At 41.1% G+C, this 16,649-nt stretch overlaps 1 protein-coding gene across 9 annotated transcripts in view; it reads left to right on the top strand.

Moving 5' to 3' along the window:
* The window catches only part of LOC105464801 (exocyst complex component 2), a 204,567-nt gene that overhangs the window by 54,363 nt on the left and 133,555 nt on the right, over positions 1-16,649 (top strand). For all 9 annotated transcript variants that reach the window (XM_071097736.1, XM_071097742.1, XM_071097743.1 and 6 more), the window contains exons 2-4: positions 948-1,108; positions 6,280-6,456; positions 9,398-9,524. In XM_071097736.1, the coding sequence (XP_070953837.1) occupies positions 991-1,108; positions 6,280-6,456; positions 9,398-9,524 (422 nt within the window). In that variant the 5' untranslated portion in view covers positions 948-990. The remainder of the gene's footprint in view (positions 1-947; positions 1,109-6,279; positions 6,457-9,397; positions 9,525-16,649) is intronic.

The following is a 16,649-nucleotide window of genomic DNA, read 5'->3' on the forward strand; positions in this document are numbered from 1 at the left end:
GCGCCCGGCAAAATTTCATTATTTATTGCTTGCCTCCTGTATGCCAGGTACTGTGCTTTCCAAGGATTATCCTATATTCTTTACAATAACCTTATGAAATGCTTTCTGTTACTAGCTCCATTTTGCATACAAGAAGAGGGAGATTTAGAACAGATTTAGTAAATGGGAGCAACAGTACTTGAACACAAGTCTACCTGGTCTCAGAAACTACACTTTTCCCTCCTCTGTTATACTCACAACAATTAGCAAATTAATGCTTCTGCCTGTATCTACATTCTAGGTTTTGTAGAAATGTCAGTATATTGCATTGATTTGAGCATATTAAAAAAGAGTTGCACACCATATAAATACAAAAGTAAAGTGAAATCCAATACACTTTACTAGGTCAGGAGTTCGAGACCAGCGCGGTGGCTCACGCCTGTAATCCCAGCACTTTGGGAGGCCAAGGAAGGCAGATCACGAGGTCAGGAGTTCAAGACCAGCCTGACCAATGCGGTGAAACCCTGTCTTTACTAAAAATAAAAAAATTAACCGGGCGTGGTGGGAATGTAAATGTGTTTTTATTTTTATGAGTATAGTTCTCCTTTAAACAGCCCTGGGGATAGAAGAGTAGAACGGTTCCTAGTATCAATTTAGGATTCAGCAGAGGTAGTCATGGAGCTACACAGTGACATTAGTTTCTCTCTGCCCCTGTGCTGGAAGGTTTTAGAACCCAGGGCTTAGCTTTCTGTTATTCTTACGTCTTTCTTGCAATACTAACCAGAGTGTCCTTAGTAACTTAATGTTCAGTAGATGTTGGCTGATTGGCTAAATGACCCCTAAACACTTCAAAACTCTGTGTTTAAGAATATTTTTTATATTTTGGTACTGACTGTCTAGCATTCTTATATTTTTAGTCAGTGCTTATCTCAGTTGGCTCTAATCCCTTTTTCTTTCTCTTTTAACAGATTACTTCTGTAACAGGATCACCAGTTTGCTCCGCAAGGCACGATGTCTCGATCACGACAACCCCCGCTTGTGACCGGCATCTCTCCAAATGAAGGGATCCCATGGACAAAGGTCACAATCAGGGGAGAAAACCTGGGGACGGGCCCCACTGACCTCATAGGTAAGGGCAGCGGCCCTGCGACGCACTGTGCTACTCGGATTCTTGTGTGGACGACGGAGACGAGGGATGTAATTTTCAAATAGTGAAGGTGATAGGACAAACATCTTTGTGGTCTCCACAGAACGCTCCAAAAAGATGAAAGAAGTATCTGGCTTTCTGATTTTTGTGTGAAAATCATTATTTTGTCAAATCTTGCCTTATATTGTCTTTCACATCCTTCAGAAGGTTTCCCAGGGCTGAGATTTGCCTCCGAATTTTCTGCAGCTTTGATGCCTTGATTGCCGAAAGAGCTGCTTTTATATTTTGCTCTCATTAGTTTTCCTTCCCTTGTCTGCCTTGTCTGTTGCTTCTCAGGGGCTCTGTGAGTTACACCTTTTCTGTTCCTTATTGCTCTTCAGAGCAAGTCTCAGCCCCATCTCCTGGTGGCACAGGCAGCAGTTGGCTCTCTTCACTCCACCTGCGGGCGTGTGTCCTCACTGTGGTCTGTGGATCCTGTCTGCAGTCCTCGCTGTGGTCTGTGGATCCTGTCTGCAGCAAGCCAACGTTTAGTTTTTAGGGTCAGTTTATGTTTTCTATCTTTTCTAGCGGAGTTTAAGCTCAAGGTCATGCATGGTTAGAACACCACACATCCGGTTGGTGTGGTGTGAATATTTTTGGATGTTGGCGTGCGTGGCACCCTTCCCCTTTCCATGATGTGGAGGCCTTTACTGATGGCCTGTTCTTGAAGCACTCAGGTCTGTCAGTGCTTCTCAGCCCTGGCTTTTCTGAATCTCCCTAGAACTTTAAAAGTAAATTATTTGGCCTATTAAGTTTCAGTCTCTAAAGATGGAGCCTAAACATTATTTTTTAAAATATACGTGGGTATTAGGGACAGCCAGGGTAGAGAGTTTTAAATACAATTTTACGGCCAGTTATGGTTACCGGCCTGTGAACTGCTCAGGTGGGTATACAGATGCATTCCGAACGAGGAAGGCCAAGACCTGTCTACGTGCTACGGAATGTATCTTCTGGCTTCCCATATAAATTTCTTCTAGACTCAGACATTCTCTCTAATCTTTTCTGCACTGATGACGGACTTGTTGGTAAGATCCTGAAATCATGAGTTGGAACTTGCTTTTCCTGCGTTATGACTGCTGGTTGATAGATTGGTTTTTGGCCATCCAGAAAGCTCTTTAAAAAGAAAAAGTGAACGAGAGGTCAGCACTGTGTGTAGTGACTGAGTTTTGCACTGCCTAGCCAATTCTTTTTGCTGATGTTATGTCTCATTTGATATTGTTTTCTCTTTTTTTTTTTTTTTTTTTTTTTTTGAGACGGAGTCTCGCTCTGCCGCCCAGGCTGGAGTGCAGTGGCCGGATCTCAGCTCACTGCAAGCTCCGCCTCCCGGGTTCACGCCATTCTCCTGCCTCAGCCTCCCGAGTAGCTGGGACTACAGGCGCCGCCACCTCGCCCGGCTAGTTTTTTGTATTTTTTTTAGTAGAGACGGGGTTTCACCATGTTAGCCAGGATGGTCTCGATCTCCTGACCTCGTGATCTGCCCGCCTCGGCCTCCCAAAGTGCTGGGATTACAGGCTTGAGCCACCGCGCCCGGCCTGATATTGTTTTCTCTTAACTGTGACCAACATCTCTCCAAATGAAGGGATACCATGGACAAAGGTCACAATCAGGGGAGAAAACCTGGGTAGTTTTTGATTGTTTAGTAAACATCACTTCAATTTATTCCTGCAAAAGTAGTCTTATCTAATCCTATGCCTTGGTTTTTGATAAAGCTCATTCCAGGTGTTTCTTTACCTAAGTGGAAAAATCCCCAAAATGTATGGAAATCTACTCATGCGGGTGGGGGTTCTGTCCAGGATTTTTGCTGGCAGTCATTGTGAGCTCCAAACATGACAATGGTCTAGGTAAATTTTAATCTTGTTTTAGCTTCAGGCAATGCTGTTCTTATTTGACTAGGCGTGTATTACTTTTCTTTTTGTTGTTTTTCGTTTTGAGATGGAGTCTCGCTCTGTCACCAGGCTAGAGTGCAGTGGTGTGATCTTGGCTGACTGCAACCTCCACCTCCTGGGTTCAAGCGATTCTCCTGCCTCAGCCTCCCGAGTAGCTGGGACTACAGGCGCCTGCCACCACACCCAGCTAATTTTTGTATTTTTAGTAGAGTTGGGGTTTTACCATGTTGACCAGGATGGTCGCCGTCTCTTGACCTAGTGATCTGCCTGCCTTGGCCTCCCAAAATGCTGGGATTACAGGCATGCCTCACCTTGCCTGACCCATGTATTACTTTTCTAAACCATGCTAGTTCAGCTTTCAACCGGCCTTATATATTGCCAAGAAACCATTTTTTAAAAAAGCAAACTTAACCTGCTAAATAATTTAAGCGTTTTTAGCTCAGATGATATCTATACTAGCCAGGCAAAGCACTATAAAAAGTACTTTACTTGGGATTCTATGAGTTACTTTTTTTTTCCTAAAAGGTGCTATTATATTTCATGAAGCAGATTTCTTGCATAACGTAGGAAAAATATGCTTAATAAATCAAGAAATAGGTCTTGTGATCTTTTTTCATAACATTTAAAATGATCTACTTGGATCTATGTTTAAATTATTTACTGATTATTCATTTTTTTTGGAGTAAAAATGCATAACAGATATTAAATCAGAGGAGTCGTGAAAGCAGCTGAGACCCAAAGAATAAACTATTGTTCTAGGGGCACTTCTGTGCCCACGTGTACCTTCATGCATATCATTCAGGTTTGCTAATGTGAACGTTTTTTAATACTTTATATCTGAAGTTTGCTCTTATTCCTCAGTTTTAATCATAAGGTATTTCTCTAGCAAGGAAATTTCATTAGGGATGACTTTTTTCTTTTAATGAAGATACTATTTGTATTTTTACATTGCTCCCTGACATTAATTGTTGGGTTATTCTTCATTCTGAAGTGAGTTAATGTTTAAAAATCACAAAAATCTGATATTAAAATACTTAAAAATATTAAGTTTTCTGTTGACCTGGAATGATACCAAAATATCTACTGTCGAGAATTAAGCAGGTTACAAATTAAACATTTGTTTCAAAAACATACAGACTGGTTTTTATATGCACAAAATCACTTGAGCAAGTGAACGTTGACATGTTAGCAGTATATTTCTCTTGCGAGGTGGAGTTTGGAGAGGCTTTTAGTCTCTTAAGTTATTTAAGTTTTTCATAACAAAAATTATTAGAAAAAATATCAAAGACATGCCATCCAATTATTTTGAAAACAATAATTTTGAATAATGAATACATTTAAAAATGTGTTATTATAATTAATAAATACCAATAGAAACCATAGTCCCAAAGAAACCATTAAATGCCATTATTGGAAAAACAAAGTTGCAGACATTAGTGAATTACAGGTATTTTAGAGAAACCCCTAAAATTCATTATTTCAAGCAATGTATCTTTAAAGCATAGCTGCTTTTATCCCTTTGTGGTTTAACAGCCTTTACTAAATAGTTCTTTACGTCAGAACGAAAGATGGTTTGACTTTGTCCCTCCGTTTTAAAAGTCAGATTTGGCATTACTCGAGGTATTTCTGGTATCTGAAAAATAGCCAAAAGAAAACGTTGCAATTGCTAAACCTTACTGCTGAGCATTATTGAAAATTAGATAATGAGAAAAGAAAGTGTGAAGTGTCTGCGGGGCACGGTGGCTCACGCCTGTAATCCCGGCACTTTGGGAGGCCAAGGCAGGTGGATCACTTGAGGGCAGGAGTTCGAGACCAGCCTGACCAACATGACGAAACCGTGTCTCAAAAAAAAATATAAAAACAAAAACACAACAAAACAAAAAACTAGCCAGTTGTGGTGGTGACGCTTACCTGTAGTCCCAGCTCCTTGGGAGGCTGAGGCTGGACAATGGCTTGAGCGTGGGAGGTGGAGGTTGCAATGAGCCAAGATCACGCCACTGCATTCCAGCCTGGGCAACTGAGCAAGACCCCGTCTCAAAAAAAAAAAAGAAAACGTCAAGTGTCTGTGTCTGTGTCTGTGTCTGTGCCACATACATTCTGGTTTCTTCCCTCCATAAATATTCATTCCACTGGTCTCTGCTTTGTGGAAACAGAGAATTTAAAGGAAGTAAGTTGGAAGGCCGGCTGGCCCTGTGGTGCCGTGCTGGTACCTGTCCCGGGGTGTGAGTTGGAAGGCTGGCTGGCCCTGTGGTACCTGTCCCGGGGTGTGAGTTGGAAGGCCGACTGGCCCTGTGGTGCCGTGCTGGTACCTGTCCCGGGGTATAAGTTGGAAGGCCGGCTGGCCCTGTGGTGCCATGCTGGTACCTGTTCCGGGGTGTGAGTTGGAAGGCCGGCTGGCCCTGTGGTGCCGTGCTGGTACCCCCCGGGGTGTGTGCCTTATTCACTCCGTCTTTCGGTGCCTCTCGGTTCGGTTATTACCTAAATTTTGTTTCACGTGGTATGAGGGAGGTGACATCATGAGTTGACGTTTTGGGAGTGGAGGCTCCGTAAGAGCAGAATGTAGTGTAGCGACAGTTTCATTAGAAAAACACTAGGGCAGGAGGAACTAGCTTGCTAGCAGCTATACACCGACGTAAAAGTGAGATAGTAATCCAGTAGTGCCTGAGCACACTTCACTAGATTACCATACTCTTGGTTATGCTTAAATAAAAAACCTACTTGAGTTCATTCTGTAATACTGTGTGTAAGTGAACACTAGAAAAAGTACGTGAAGTTTTTTCAGGAAGATGGGTGAATATAGAATGTTTTTAGAAAATGATACATAAATTTATTCATATACTTTAAAATTCTACGTTAATAACTGAGACTTCAAATAATAGCAATAGTTTCCCTTTTATTACTTCTGAAAGCATTTTAAGATTCTCGTAATCTAAGTAATCTGGAATGCCTAGAACATAGTTACTGTGATTGTTCATTTTCTAATTCTACTGATGTTTGAAGAAACTTAAATGTAGCCTAAAATAAGTCTTAAATATTAGAGAAAAAAACAGATAAGAGGAAAAGTCAATAGAGATAACAGTATCTCTGCAAATAATATTGGGTATATTCAATAATAAATGTAATTATTGAACAAGAAAATTATTGCTAGATTTTAAAAATGTAATCTACATGATTAAGGTCTTATTGTTCTTGTCTTTGGATTTTTTAATGCACATGTGCTTTTTTCAGGCTTGACAATTTGTGGACATAATTGCCTCCTGACGGCAGAATGGATGTCTGCAAGTAAAATAGTATGTCGAGTGGGACAAGCCAAAAATGACAAAGGAGACATTATTGTCACCACTAAGTCAGGTGGCAGAGGAACCTCAACAGTCTCTTTCAAGCTTCTGAAACCTGAGAAAATAGGTAAAGTCTCTCATGGGTTTATTCTAAAGAAGAAAGTAAACCTGAGTTTGTCTTTTAAGATGTAAAACTGGTGGATTAATGTAAAACTTACCTACTTGCATATCTCAACTTAGATTTAGTTTATGTTTATTTTGACAGGAGTGGAATGTTGGTTAATATTTGTATTACTTTCGGGAAGGCAGTGTACTGAAATAACAGTCAGTGAAGCCTAAGGATGACGATCATATGAGAACTACTTTTCTAAGTTCTCAAAATCTGTTCGTTCATTCGATATACCGGTTTTGGTTCCTTGATCTTGAATATAATGACATTGCTTTGAAACTCTTAAACAAGGTTTGAGGTGGAAAATCCTGATTTGGCCAAATTAGTAATAATATATCTAAACAACATTCCCTTTTCCTTTATTTTATCCATCCTTCAAGGCCCAGATGATACATTTCCTGGCTTGGCTGCTTCTAACCCCACGTGAGTGATACTCACTCTTCTTTGAACCACATGGCACTTGATGTTTTCCTTCTTTATGCACTGACCACTTGCTGCCTTCTGTTAGCAGTGTTAGGAACTTGGTCTGAGAAGTTATGCTCTTCGAATTCTAACCTGGGCTGTCTTACCATGACTAAGTATGTAACTTTAATGCCTTGTTTCTCCATGAGCGAAAGTGGAATAATACTGGCTACCTCATAGGATTAGGTGAGTTAGAACACAAATGTCAAGTGCTTAGCCTAGTCCCTTACCCAACAAATTAATAATTTCTAATCTTTCTTGTAGCTATTTCTGTGCATGTCTCTTTCCCTTTTTAGAATAAGAGTAATATCAGATTCATCTTTGTGGTCCTGTAATGTCTTGCACATGGTCAGCATTTGATAAATATTTGTATAATGTAGGAATATCTGAGGCATAATTAAACCCAGCCAGTACTTCTCTTTATGAAGAAAATAAATAATTTTGCAAATTTTTTTTTTTTAATTCTTAGAGCATAGAGGCTTTCTGCAGCATTGTTCTCCACAAATTCCTAGATTATTTTTATAAATAAAAATTCAAGGAATTTCAGGGAAAATTCAGAGTGGACTTTATGTATGTACATGTATGTGCATGTGTACATATATACATATATAACATTTCCATTTTGTTTACTTTCTTTAGTGTCTTCCAAAACCTGTGAAACTAAAGCAGGAACTTGTTACACAGTTTTCTAGAGGAACTTAAACATTTTGATAAAAATCTAGTATCTTATAATCTACATAGCAGATAAAGAAAACTTAGGTAAAAGTGGTAATTTTGTTATTCTAGAACACTCAGCTCAGGACCTGGCACATAGTAGGCTTAGTAAAGGTTTCTTTTTTTGTTTTTCTTTTTGTTTTGTGACAGAGTCTTGCTCTGTTGCCCAGGCTGGAGTGCATTGGCAGGATCTTGTTCTCGGCTCACTGCAACTTCCGCCTCCCAGGTTCAAGTGATTCTCCTGCCTCAGCCTCTGTAGTAGCTGGGAACAGGTGCCCGCCACCACGCCCAGCTAATTTTTGTATTTTTAGTAGAGACAGGGTTTCACCGTGTTGGTCAGGCTGGTCTTGAATTCATGACCTTGTGATTTGCCCACCTCGGCCTGCCAAAGTGCTGGGATTACAGGTGTGAGCCACTGCGCCGGGCCAGTAAAGCTTTCTTGAACTGAGCTCAAGAGTGCCTGGACTCGAGCAGAACCTCTGACAAAGCCCCTGTTGCATGCTGGCAGAACCACGAGTGCTGAGAGAATGAGTGGTGGGTTCATAGCCTTGCCGCTACAGGTTGCCTGGTATTCAGACAGCCTTCCCCCATGAAGCTTTCTGACCCTCGCCTGGGGAGGCGGGCACGCTTTGTCTGTGCTCCCTGGCACTCGGCTCTTTTTCTGTTGCCCCCCAGGGCCCTGGAGGCCTAGCTGGTAAGACCTGTGCGAGGTTGAATGATAAGGAGTTCGGTCCTGTAAAGGAAGATGCTGTTTTTAGAGCTTATGTTGTCTTGTTCACTGGGTCCACACCCAGTCAGTTTTCCCTGAGTAGCCTGGTCATTTCCGTTATACAAGCCCTGCCTTCCTTGAAAGGTGTTTGATATTTTATTGAATTCGCCAAATTGATTTCAGCCTAAATGGAAAAGAAGACCTGCTGCTTCTGCCATCTAGGACGTTTCCAGCACTGACAACAGTAGAAAGAATGAGAAATAGCAAGCAGTGTAAGCAGCGTAGTATTTTTGCATAACTATTCTTGAAAACATGCCAGTGTTTGTAGAGGAAAAGAAAATAAAAGATGTTTCTTGAGAGCTTTCAAGAACCATTTCAAAAACATTTGGTTTTCATTTGTAGTGAAATGTCCTTAGGTAGCTTATGGAACCCAGAGGCAGAAACTCACAGTATTAAATATAAAATCATATGTGCATAATGGTTTTTTGGCATTTGTCGTAAACCAGAAGCTTTCCACTGAGCTAACATTGAACTCAAATGTTTTGTGCTTGGGTGTCTCCCAGACGTTTTCCAAGAGTTTACATGATTTCAGAATATTCTCTTGAATAAACAGATATTATAGGTCATATTTCATCTTACTAACTTTCTGAATTTTTGAACAGATTTAATCAGCTACATTTAACAATGTTGAATTGTAGAGTTTATTATTTGTAAAATACGTTTGTTATTGCAAAACTTTTTCTAAGCAGCTTAATTTGTCTTCTCTGTTGAGTAATATACAATGAAGCCATAAGCCAAGAGGTGTTATTTTTGCCTTTTTATAGATTTTTTTAGTGCTTATAATTAAACTAGTAGTCATTTTTTAAAAATTTAGCTGTTATGTCCTCAAATCTCTTAAAAATTATCCAACTGGCATTTTGTATTAGGTCTTTAAGAAGCAAGGCAATAGGCCAGACTTAGAAGGTGCCTGGGGCAGCCTTCACTTTATTAAGCACATACTCCTCATTTCTGTAGGCATTTTGGATCAGTCTGCTGTGTGGGTTGATGAAATGAATTACTACGATATGCGTACTGACAGGAACAAAGGAATCCCACCCTTGTCCTTACGTCCTGCTAACCCGCTTGGCATTGAGATTGAAAAGTGAGTACCATCTTGCTTTCAGTCTTCTTTATTTTTCAGTTCCTGAAAAGTTTTATATACTTACAGGAAAGGGACTCAAACTCCAGAAGCATCCCAGGAAGCACAATTGAAGACATCTCAGTTGTTTGGAGACGGGTGTTATTTATGAGGTCTGTTTAGCTTTGCTGCAAGTAAACTTTGCAATTAGTTAAAACTTCTGGCTAAAACTACTTTTACGTCTTTAGTGTTTTGATTTTGCATTTTGTGAAAAAGAAAAGTCTTTAGTATGTTATCTAGAGATGGTTAAGTTTAAATAGGTAGATGGCACCTGAAGTCAAAATAGAATTCGTAGTCTACTGTTTTCTTGATTTTTCTAGAAGTATTTTAGAATAGTCAGGTCTAATCTGGTCTTTAATTTTGTCTATAATGTCTACCTCTCATTCTTGCTTAATCCAGACTTATTTAACTTTAATCATCAGAATTCTGCCAGGTAAATTATATCTTTCAAGATTCCTTATAACTGAATCTAGAGTTTTTTTTCCAAATTCCTAGTACAGTGTTTTAGTAACTTTTCTAAGTAGTAGTGCCTTTCTACTTAAACAATTCACCTGACATATTAATCGCGGCTGATTTATCTTCTGGCCTTAGTGATTCTGCTTATGGAATTGTGTACTGAGTATTGCTCTGTAAACGCTCACCAAAAGTGACAGATTAGCACTGTTAATACTTTAACCATGGTTTTAGTTTAGGGTTTTCTAGGAATAGGGAAAATTCTCCAATTGTCTCTGTCTCTATGGTTGAAGATTGTTAGTAATTCAGACAGCACACTTCATTTCCACCGGCTGTTCTCCAGTCGTCTCTCTCTATGGTTGAAGATTGTTAGTAATTCAGACAGCACGCTTCATTTCCACCGGGTGGGGTTTGCCCCTGGCCGAGGGGAGGCAGCGTGCTTGTTTTGGGAAAGTTGAAAGAGTTGAGAAAGTCTGGGGCTTAGCAGTTTCGGGTGGACTTGGACTGTTCTAGGTAACGTCTTTGAAACATTTTGGCAGTAGGGGCCATTCTAGAGCTGGTTAAGGATTCCATGCCTCCAAAATTAAGAGTTTAAAGATTGGGAAGGCTTAGAAAAGAATGGTAACAGTTGGGTGTTTATTTGAGCGTAGTTTTAAGCATGAATAGACTTGCAGTTGATAGTAAGCCCCTTTATGGGCTGCTTCAAGGCTCTGGAAAGCCAGTCTCTTTCCAACCTGCCGCAGAAGTGTGGAGCCGGAGGCCCTCTGAGCTGTTCGTCATAACCAAGCGCCAGTTTTATACATGGGCAAAAGGAATATGCAGATATACAGAATACATTTTGTATGAGACTTGGACAAAGTTATCAAAGTTAGGATTCATTCAGATGTTTACTATCATAAACATGATTTCTTCCACTTTCGTTTTGGTGTATGCCCCTCACCCCTGTTCTCTCTGCCTCCTCACACCTTCTCAGCTACCCACAAAGTGGTTTGGCCTGAACTGCCTCTAACAGCAGTGTTCTTAATAAGTTTCAGGTTAATTATTTGATAACATTGGTAATGGCAGTGAAGAATAATGGCACTGAAAGTACTTAGCTTTCTTAAAATTTTCTTCTCTGAGAGGTCATTGGGTTTTGTGTGGGGCAAAACTCTCTCAATTTGAACTTGGGCTCTGCCACTTACTAGCAATATGACATTGAGTAGGTTACTTAGCTTCCTTTTGCCTCAGTTTCCTCAGGTGTACAATGCAGTACCTGTTCCTTAGGGTCGATGTGAGGAATCAGGGAGTGAGGAGGTAAACAACTTCCGAAGAGCATAGCAAGTGCCTGAGAAGTTCCATCCTTACAGGATTCTTTGCTCTTCTTGGATATATACTATTCATTGTTCTGCCACACGGGAAAAGTTTTTTTAATGACTTAGGATTCCAGGGTACTAAAGTGTTTTAAAATTTTAAAATAACGTTATGTACGTTTATTCAATAAGTACTTCAGTGGGAATAAAATTAACAGATTTCATCTGTTACTGTACAGATGGTTACTTAAGTTTCAGAAATATTTGCTCAGCCATGGGATAAAGTAAAATATTAAAGGATAAGTTTTGAAAAAGGGAAAATCATGATTCTTACACAAATATAAAATGAATAGGTGTCAGAGCTTTTATTTAACTCATAATTAAGGAAAGAACCAGTGAGATTTAATGTTAAATCCAGCCCAAAGGAAAGTCCAGAGGTGAGTCATAACGCAACAAGAAATGCCTAAAGATGCAACGACCATCACTCCGTCTCGGACGGGCCAGTGGTATCCTCACCTGACGTGCATTTCTGTGGGCAGGAGTCCCTGGCATCGCCATTAGCCCTCCACAAGCCAGCTCTGTCTTTCTAACAGAGACTCAGAATAGCCAATGAACAGGAAGGCGCAGATCCTGTAGCATCAGGGAACACGGGGAGGGACCTGTAGGCCGTGAACAGACACCCAGTCATCCTTCTGTCCATCTGAAAGTGTTTGGCAAAAGACTTTCAAAAGAAAGAGAGGCTAGATATAGAGATTCCAGGAGGCAAGAAAATGAAAGATGAAAGTAAGAATAGGTGTAGAAACAAAGAGAAGAAAATGCTTTTGACCAGAAAAATGCTTTTCCAGGTTCCTTTTTTTCTTTTTAGATACTGTCAAGAAAGTTGTGTTTGTCTTATTGAATTCTTTGACTTCCGTTAGAGAAATCTTATTTTAGAGAAAGATAAAAGGAAGGAAAGGCAGATTGTAAAATATTAATGTGGGTTTTATTTTGCTGATTTCCTTACTATTTTTCAGATGAAGGCTTTGGTCTTTGTAGAGGATGGTGTTGTACTCAGGTCAGGATCCATACTGTCTTTTAGTTCTGTTTATTAATGTCATTTGCAGTTTTTAAAAAAATAATTAAAAACCTAGAGAGCACCTACTTTTTGAAAATGTCAGTATTGAAGGAATAATAGGGTTTTGGTATTATTTGTTTGTGGAAACATATTTAAAAAGGTTTGAGGCTGGGCGTGGGCGCGGCGGCTCACGCCTGTAATCCCAGCGCTTTGGGAGGCCAAGGCGGGTGGATCACTTGAGGTCAGGAGTTCAAGACCAGCCCGGCCAACGTGGTGAAACCCCATCTCTACTAAAACTACAAAATCAGCTGGGCGTGGTGGCAGGCGCCTGTAATCTCAGCTACTTGGGAAGCTGAGGCACGAGAATCGCTTGAACTCAGGAGGTGGAAGTTGCAGTGAGCCGAGATCGCGCCACTGCACTCCAGCCCGGGCAACAGCGTCTGTCTCAAAAAAAAAAAAAAAAAAAAAAAAAGGGTTTGAAGAATTGTGAGTGCTGGCCATTAAATGCTCCCCTGTGGTTCCAGTGAGTTATCAGATTGCGGTGGGGGGGCGGCCTTCAGGAGATAAGTCCGTTTGTGGTGATAAAGTCTCGACAGCTGACGGTCTAGTGTGCAGACTGGGAACCTGAGGGGCCGTGCAGGGTGGTGGCCGGCTCAGCTGAACCGGCAAAGCCAGTGAGAGTAACAGTACAGTTGCCTTGTGGCTCTTTGGGGTGAGTCAGAGTTTAATAAATATTTTACCGGTGGACCCAGCGTGCATACTTTTTTCTTTCAGCCTACAAGTTTAATAACTTGGCATTTATTGGCTGTCTTTGGCTGTTAAGACCCTTCATATTCCTAAATTTGTAATTGATGTTTTTGCACACAGGGTGTCATGATACTTATAAAAATGTTACTAATTGCTCAGAAAAAATAACCATTTTGAATTGAGACTAGGATTTGCTTGTAAAAGGTCTATATTTCTGATTTACAATGGCAATTGTCACAAATATATGTGGTCTTTGCATGACTTCAGTTGTAATGATGACAAACTATTTAAACCAAAAAGGAAGGTAAAAACAGGTTCATGTTAAGTAAAAACCTTTGCTAGGCTTTGTTTCTTGAAATCAATACTCAATTGCCTGACGAGGATATTTATGGGTAATGTGTAGGAGACAGTCTGTATATGGGAGTGGGGACAGAAAACAGGAGCTTTGTGCTGTTTTTATATGATCTCCAACTGTTTTTGTGAATTATTACCTGGGAATGGCTGTCTAGAATAGTCAGTTGTTGCACCACTAGTATCTGTTTTATTTCTACATGGGTTTCATGGGCAATGCAAACCTGATTTTCTTCTAATCGGCTTAGCTTTCAGACAGAAAAGACCAATTTCAATTTTCCCACCAAATTTAGAAGACTACATTTTAAAACGGGAAAACTGACAGCAAATTAATTCTTAATACGAGTGCAGAAGAAAAGAGCCTTAGGTGACTTTACCTTTGGAACTTATGTAAAAACAGATGGGCAGTGAGAGTGCCTGCAAGTCCAGAAACTGGGTCAGACAAAAAAAAAAAAAGAATGGAAACAAACTTATGTTACTTAATACAACAGAGTGTAAACTATATTGCTAAAAAGTTAAAGCTACAAAAAATATGTGTAGCATGCACACAAAGAACTAGCAATGCCCACTTTCATTGTTGCCTCCCCCCCCATCTTCCATCCACCAAATCAAGAAAGCGTGTTCTCTTCGATGCACACGCAGAATAAGACCACTGCAGCCAGGCCTCATTGTGGGGGCGGCGAGGGCAGTCTCAGAGCCTGACTGTGGGGGCGGCGAGGGCGGTCAGAAGGAGCCCCGTTGATCTGCATGCTGCATGGTCATTGCTGCAGACAGTCCTCATACTGGAAAGCGAGTGCTGAGGTGTGAAGAACGTGCCGGTTTGTGTCTCTTCGCTCAGTGCACAGGCCTGGGTCTTCCCCTGACTTGGGGCTAGCTGTTTTTTAGAAGGTTTAAATCTGACCTTACACTGCCATCTAATGGAAAATATATCTGTTCAGGGTGGCGGGAATTGTCAGTGACTGAAGCTGTGTGTTTTGATTCCTCGATGAAAACATTTTGTGAGTTTACACGTGGGGTCTATGTCACTTTCAGTCTCTAACTCTGTGCTAGTGGATTTAAAATGCAGGCTTGGTTTGAATTACTCAGAGCATATTTTGCTTTTCCTGATGTGTTTGAGGCAGCACTTCACTTGGAAATTGAGAGTCCAAAATCCAGTTATTCTGAACAAACATACGAGTTTTTACCGTGCTTCATGAGCTGTGTTGACATGCTACTTCTCCCTTTCCTATTGCTGTTATTAAGGACATTAGCACTTCTCTCCATTTGAAAGCAGCTCCCCTTTCACTCTCTCCTGCATTGTCGTCTTTACGGATTTGTAGTTAGGATTGTATTTCCTGTCTAAAACCCTCTGGTTCTCTGTTTGACAATAGAAGTACTAGGTTCAAATCTCGACTGTGTACATGTAACCTCTCAGAGGCCATTTCCTCATCCGGAATATGGAAATATTTAACTCAGTTATTGTCATGAGAATCAAATAATACTTAGGAAATTAGTCTGTAAGATATAAATAAGTATAAATAATAAAAATAATAGCAAATAACATTGTTGAGCATTTATCATGTGTCAGAAACTGCTACGGCTTCCACAAGCATTATCTACTCTGATCTTCAAAACATTCCTCAGAGGAATGTATTGTGATCCGTTAGTAATGGAATAACTTCTGGAGATTATTCAGGCGGATCGAGCAAACACTGAGACGGAACCCAGAGCCTGTGCCCTCAGCCGCTGCTTACGACTGCTGCCTCCCGTTGGGAGTACTGAGATGAGCTGCCTGCACTTTTGCAGCTGTGTTACCCGTGGAGCTTCATGGACTCTGGCATTGGTATTCATTTTTTGTTTTTTCCAAGTCATCTATTTCACATTTTTGAGGTGTTTGTATAAAAGATCAGTATATTTAGGCTTGTATTTTGCAATAGAACATTGAATCAGAATGCCTTCACCTGCAAGTAAGAGAAAATGAAGACATTTGATTTAAACAAAAATGCAATCTACTTTTTCATAATACACAATATTCACTGATGGTAGACTCCAAAGGTTGGTTGAGTCAGTAACTCAGTCATGTCACCGAGATGTGAGGAGCCTGAGTTTGCTGGCTGTTCTGTTGCCTTTAGCATAAAACACGTTTCCTTAGCAATTCCTGTGGTTGAAGCTGGACATAATGATGTTCTCAGGCAGAAAGATGCTCTCTCTTCTTGGTTTCCCTTCTTGAAAGTACGGAGACCTTTCCCAGACGTGCTCCAGCAGACTGTTCCTCAGGCATCACTGTCCAGGAACAAGGTCGCCCAGTCAGGAGCGGGGAAATACGACAAGTGTGGCTGATGGTGGTCCATCTCCCACAGTTAAGGGGCAGGTGGGGGCTGTGTTCCAGCAGAGAGGGTCCAGGGTGACTGGTGGGTCACAGCCAACGGTGTCCACTATACACGGGCTCTGGGTGTCCGGGCAAGGTTCGTCCTGGCCTTAATTGTGTGATTCGGGGAAGATTATTTGACATCTCTGTGTTAGAATTTCACCATCTTGAAAATAATGTCTGTCTTGTTCTTGTAAGTCTGATTTCTGCTGTAAGTCTCAATACATGTCTTCCAATTAAGATCAGCGAAAGAGTTTTAGTGTCTTCAGTAAGAACTCTCAGAATCATCAGCTCCGTCTTAGGGGGGACCTCGCCAGACCCACTGCTTTCTCGCCAGGGGCCCCACTGCTAGGAACTGACTAGACCCATCCCTGCTCCTTCTGAGGATGAGGGAGATGGGGACTCCTGGGGGCGGGAGAGTTTCTTAAAATCTTAATCCCTCTCCTGGAGCCCTCCGCTAGACGTCAGGCCTTTATATTATGATATAGCTGAGAGCAGTTTAGATTTGTAAAAATAACAATTGAGTAATGCATTGTAAGTGAGGTGTTACCAGAGTTTAAGTGTCAGGGGAATTTTAAAAACGGAGTACTGAATGGAAAGCTCTGAGCTGCTGGTTCACGTTGTGCAGCACCGTCAGTACCACCAGTGTAAGCTGCTGGTTCCCATTGTGCAGCACCGTCAGTACCACCAGTGTAAGCTGCTGGTTCCCGTTGTACAGCACCGTCAGTACCACCGGTGTGAGCTGTTGGTTCACGTTGTGCAGCACCGTCAGTACCACCGGTGTAAGCTGCTGGTTCCCATTGTGCAGCACCATCAGTACCACCAGTGTAAGCTGCTGGTTCCCATTG

Source organism: Macaca nemestrina, chromosome 5 (assembly GCF_043159975.1).
Source record: "Macaca nemestrina isolate mMacNem1 chromosome 5, mMacNem.hap1, whole genome shotgun sequence".
NCBI classification, from domain to species: domain Eukaryota; kingdom Metazoa; phylum Chordata; class Mammalia; order Primates; family Cercopithecidae; genus Macaca; species Macaca nemestrina.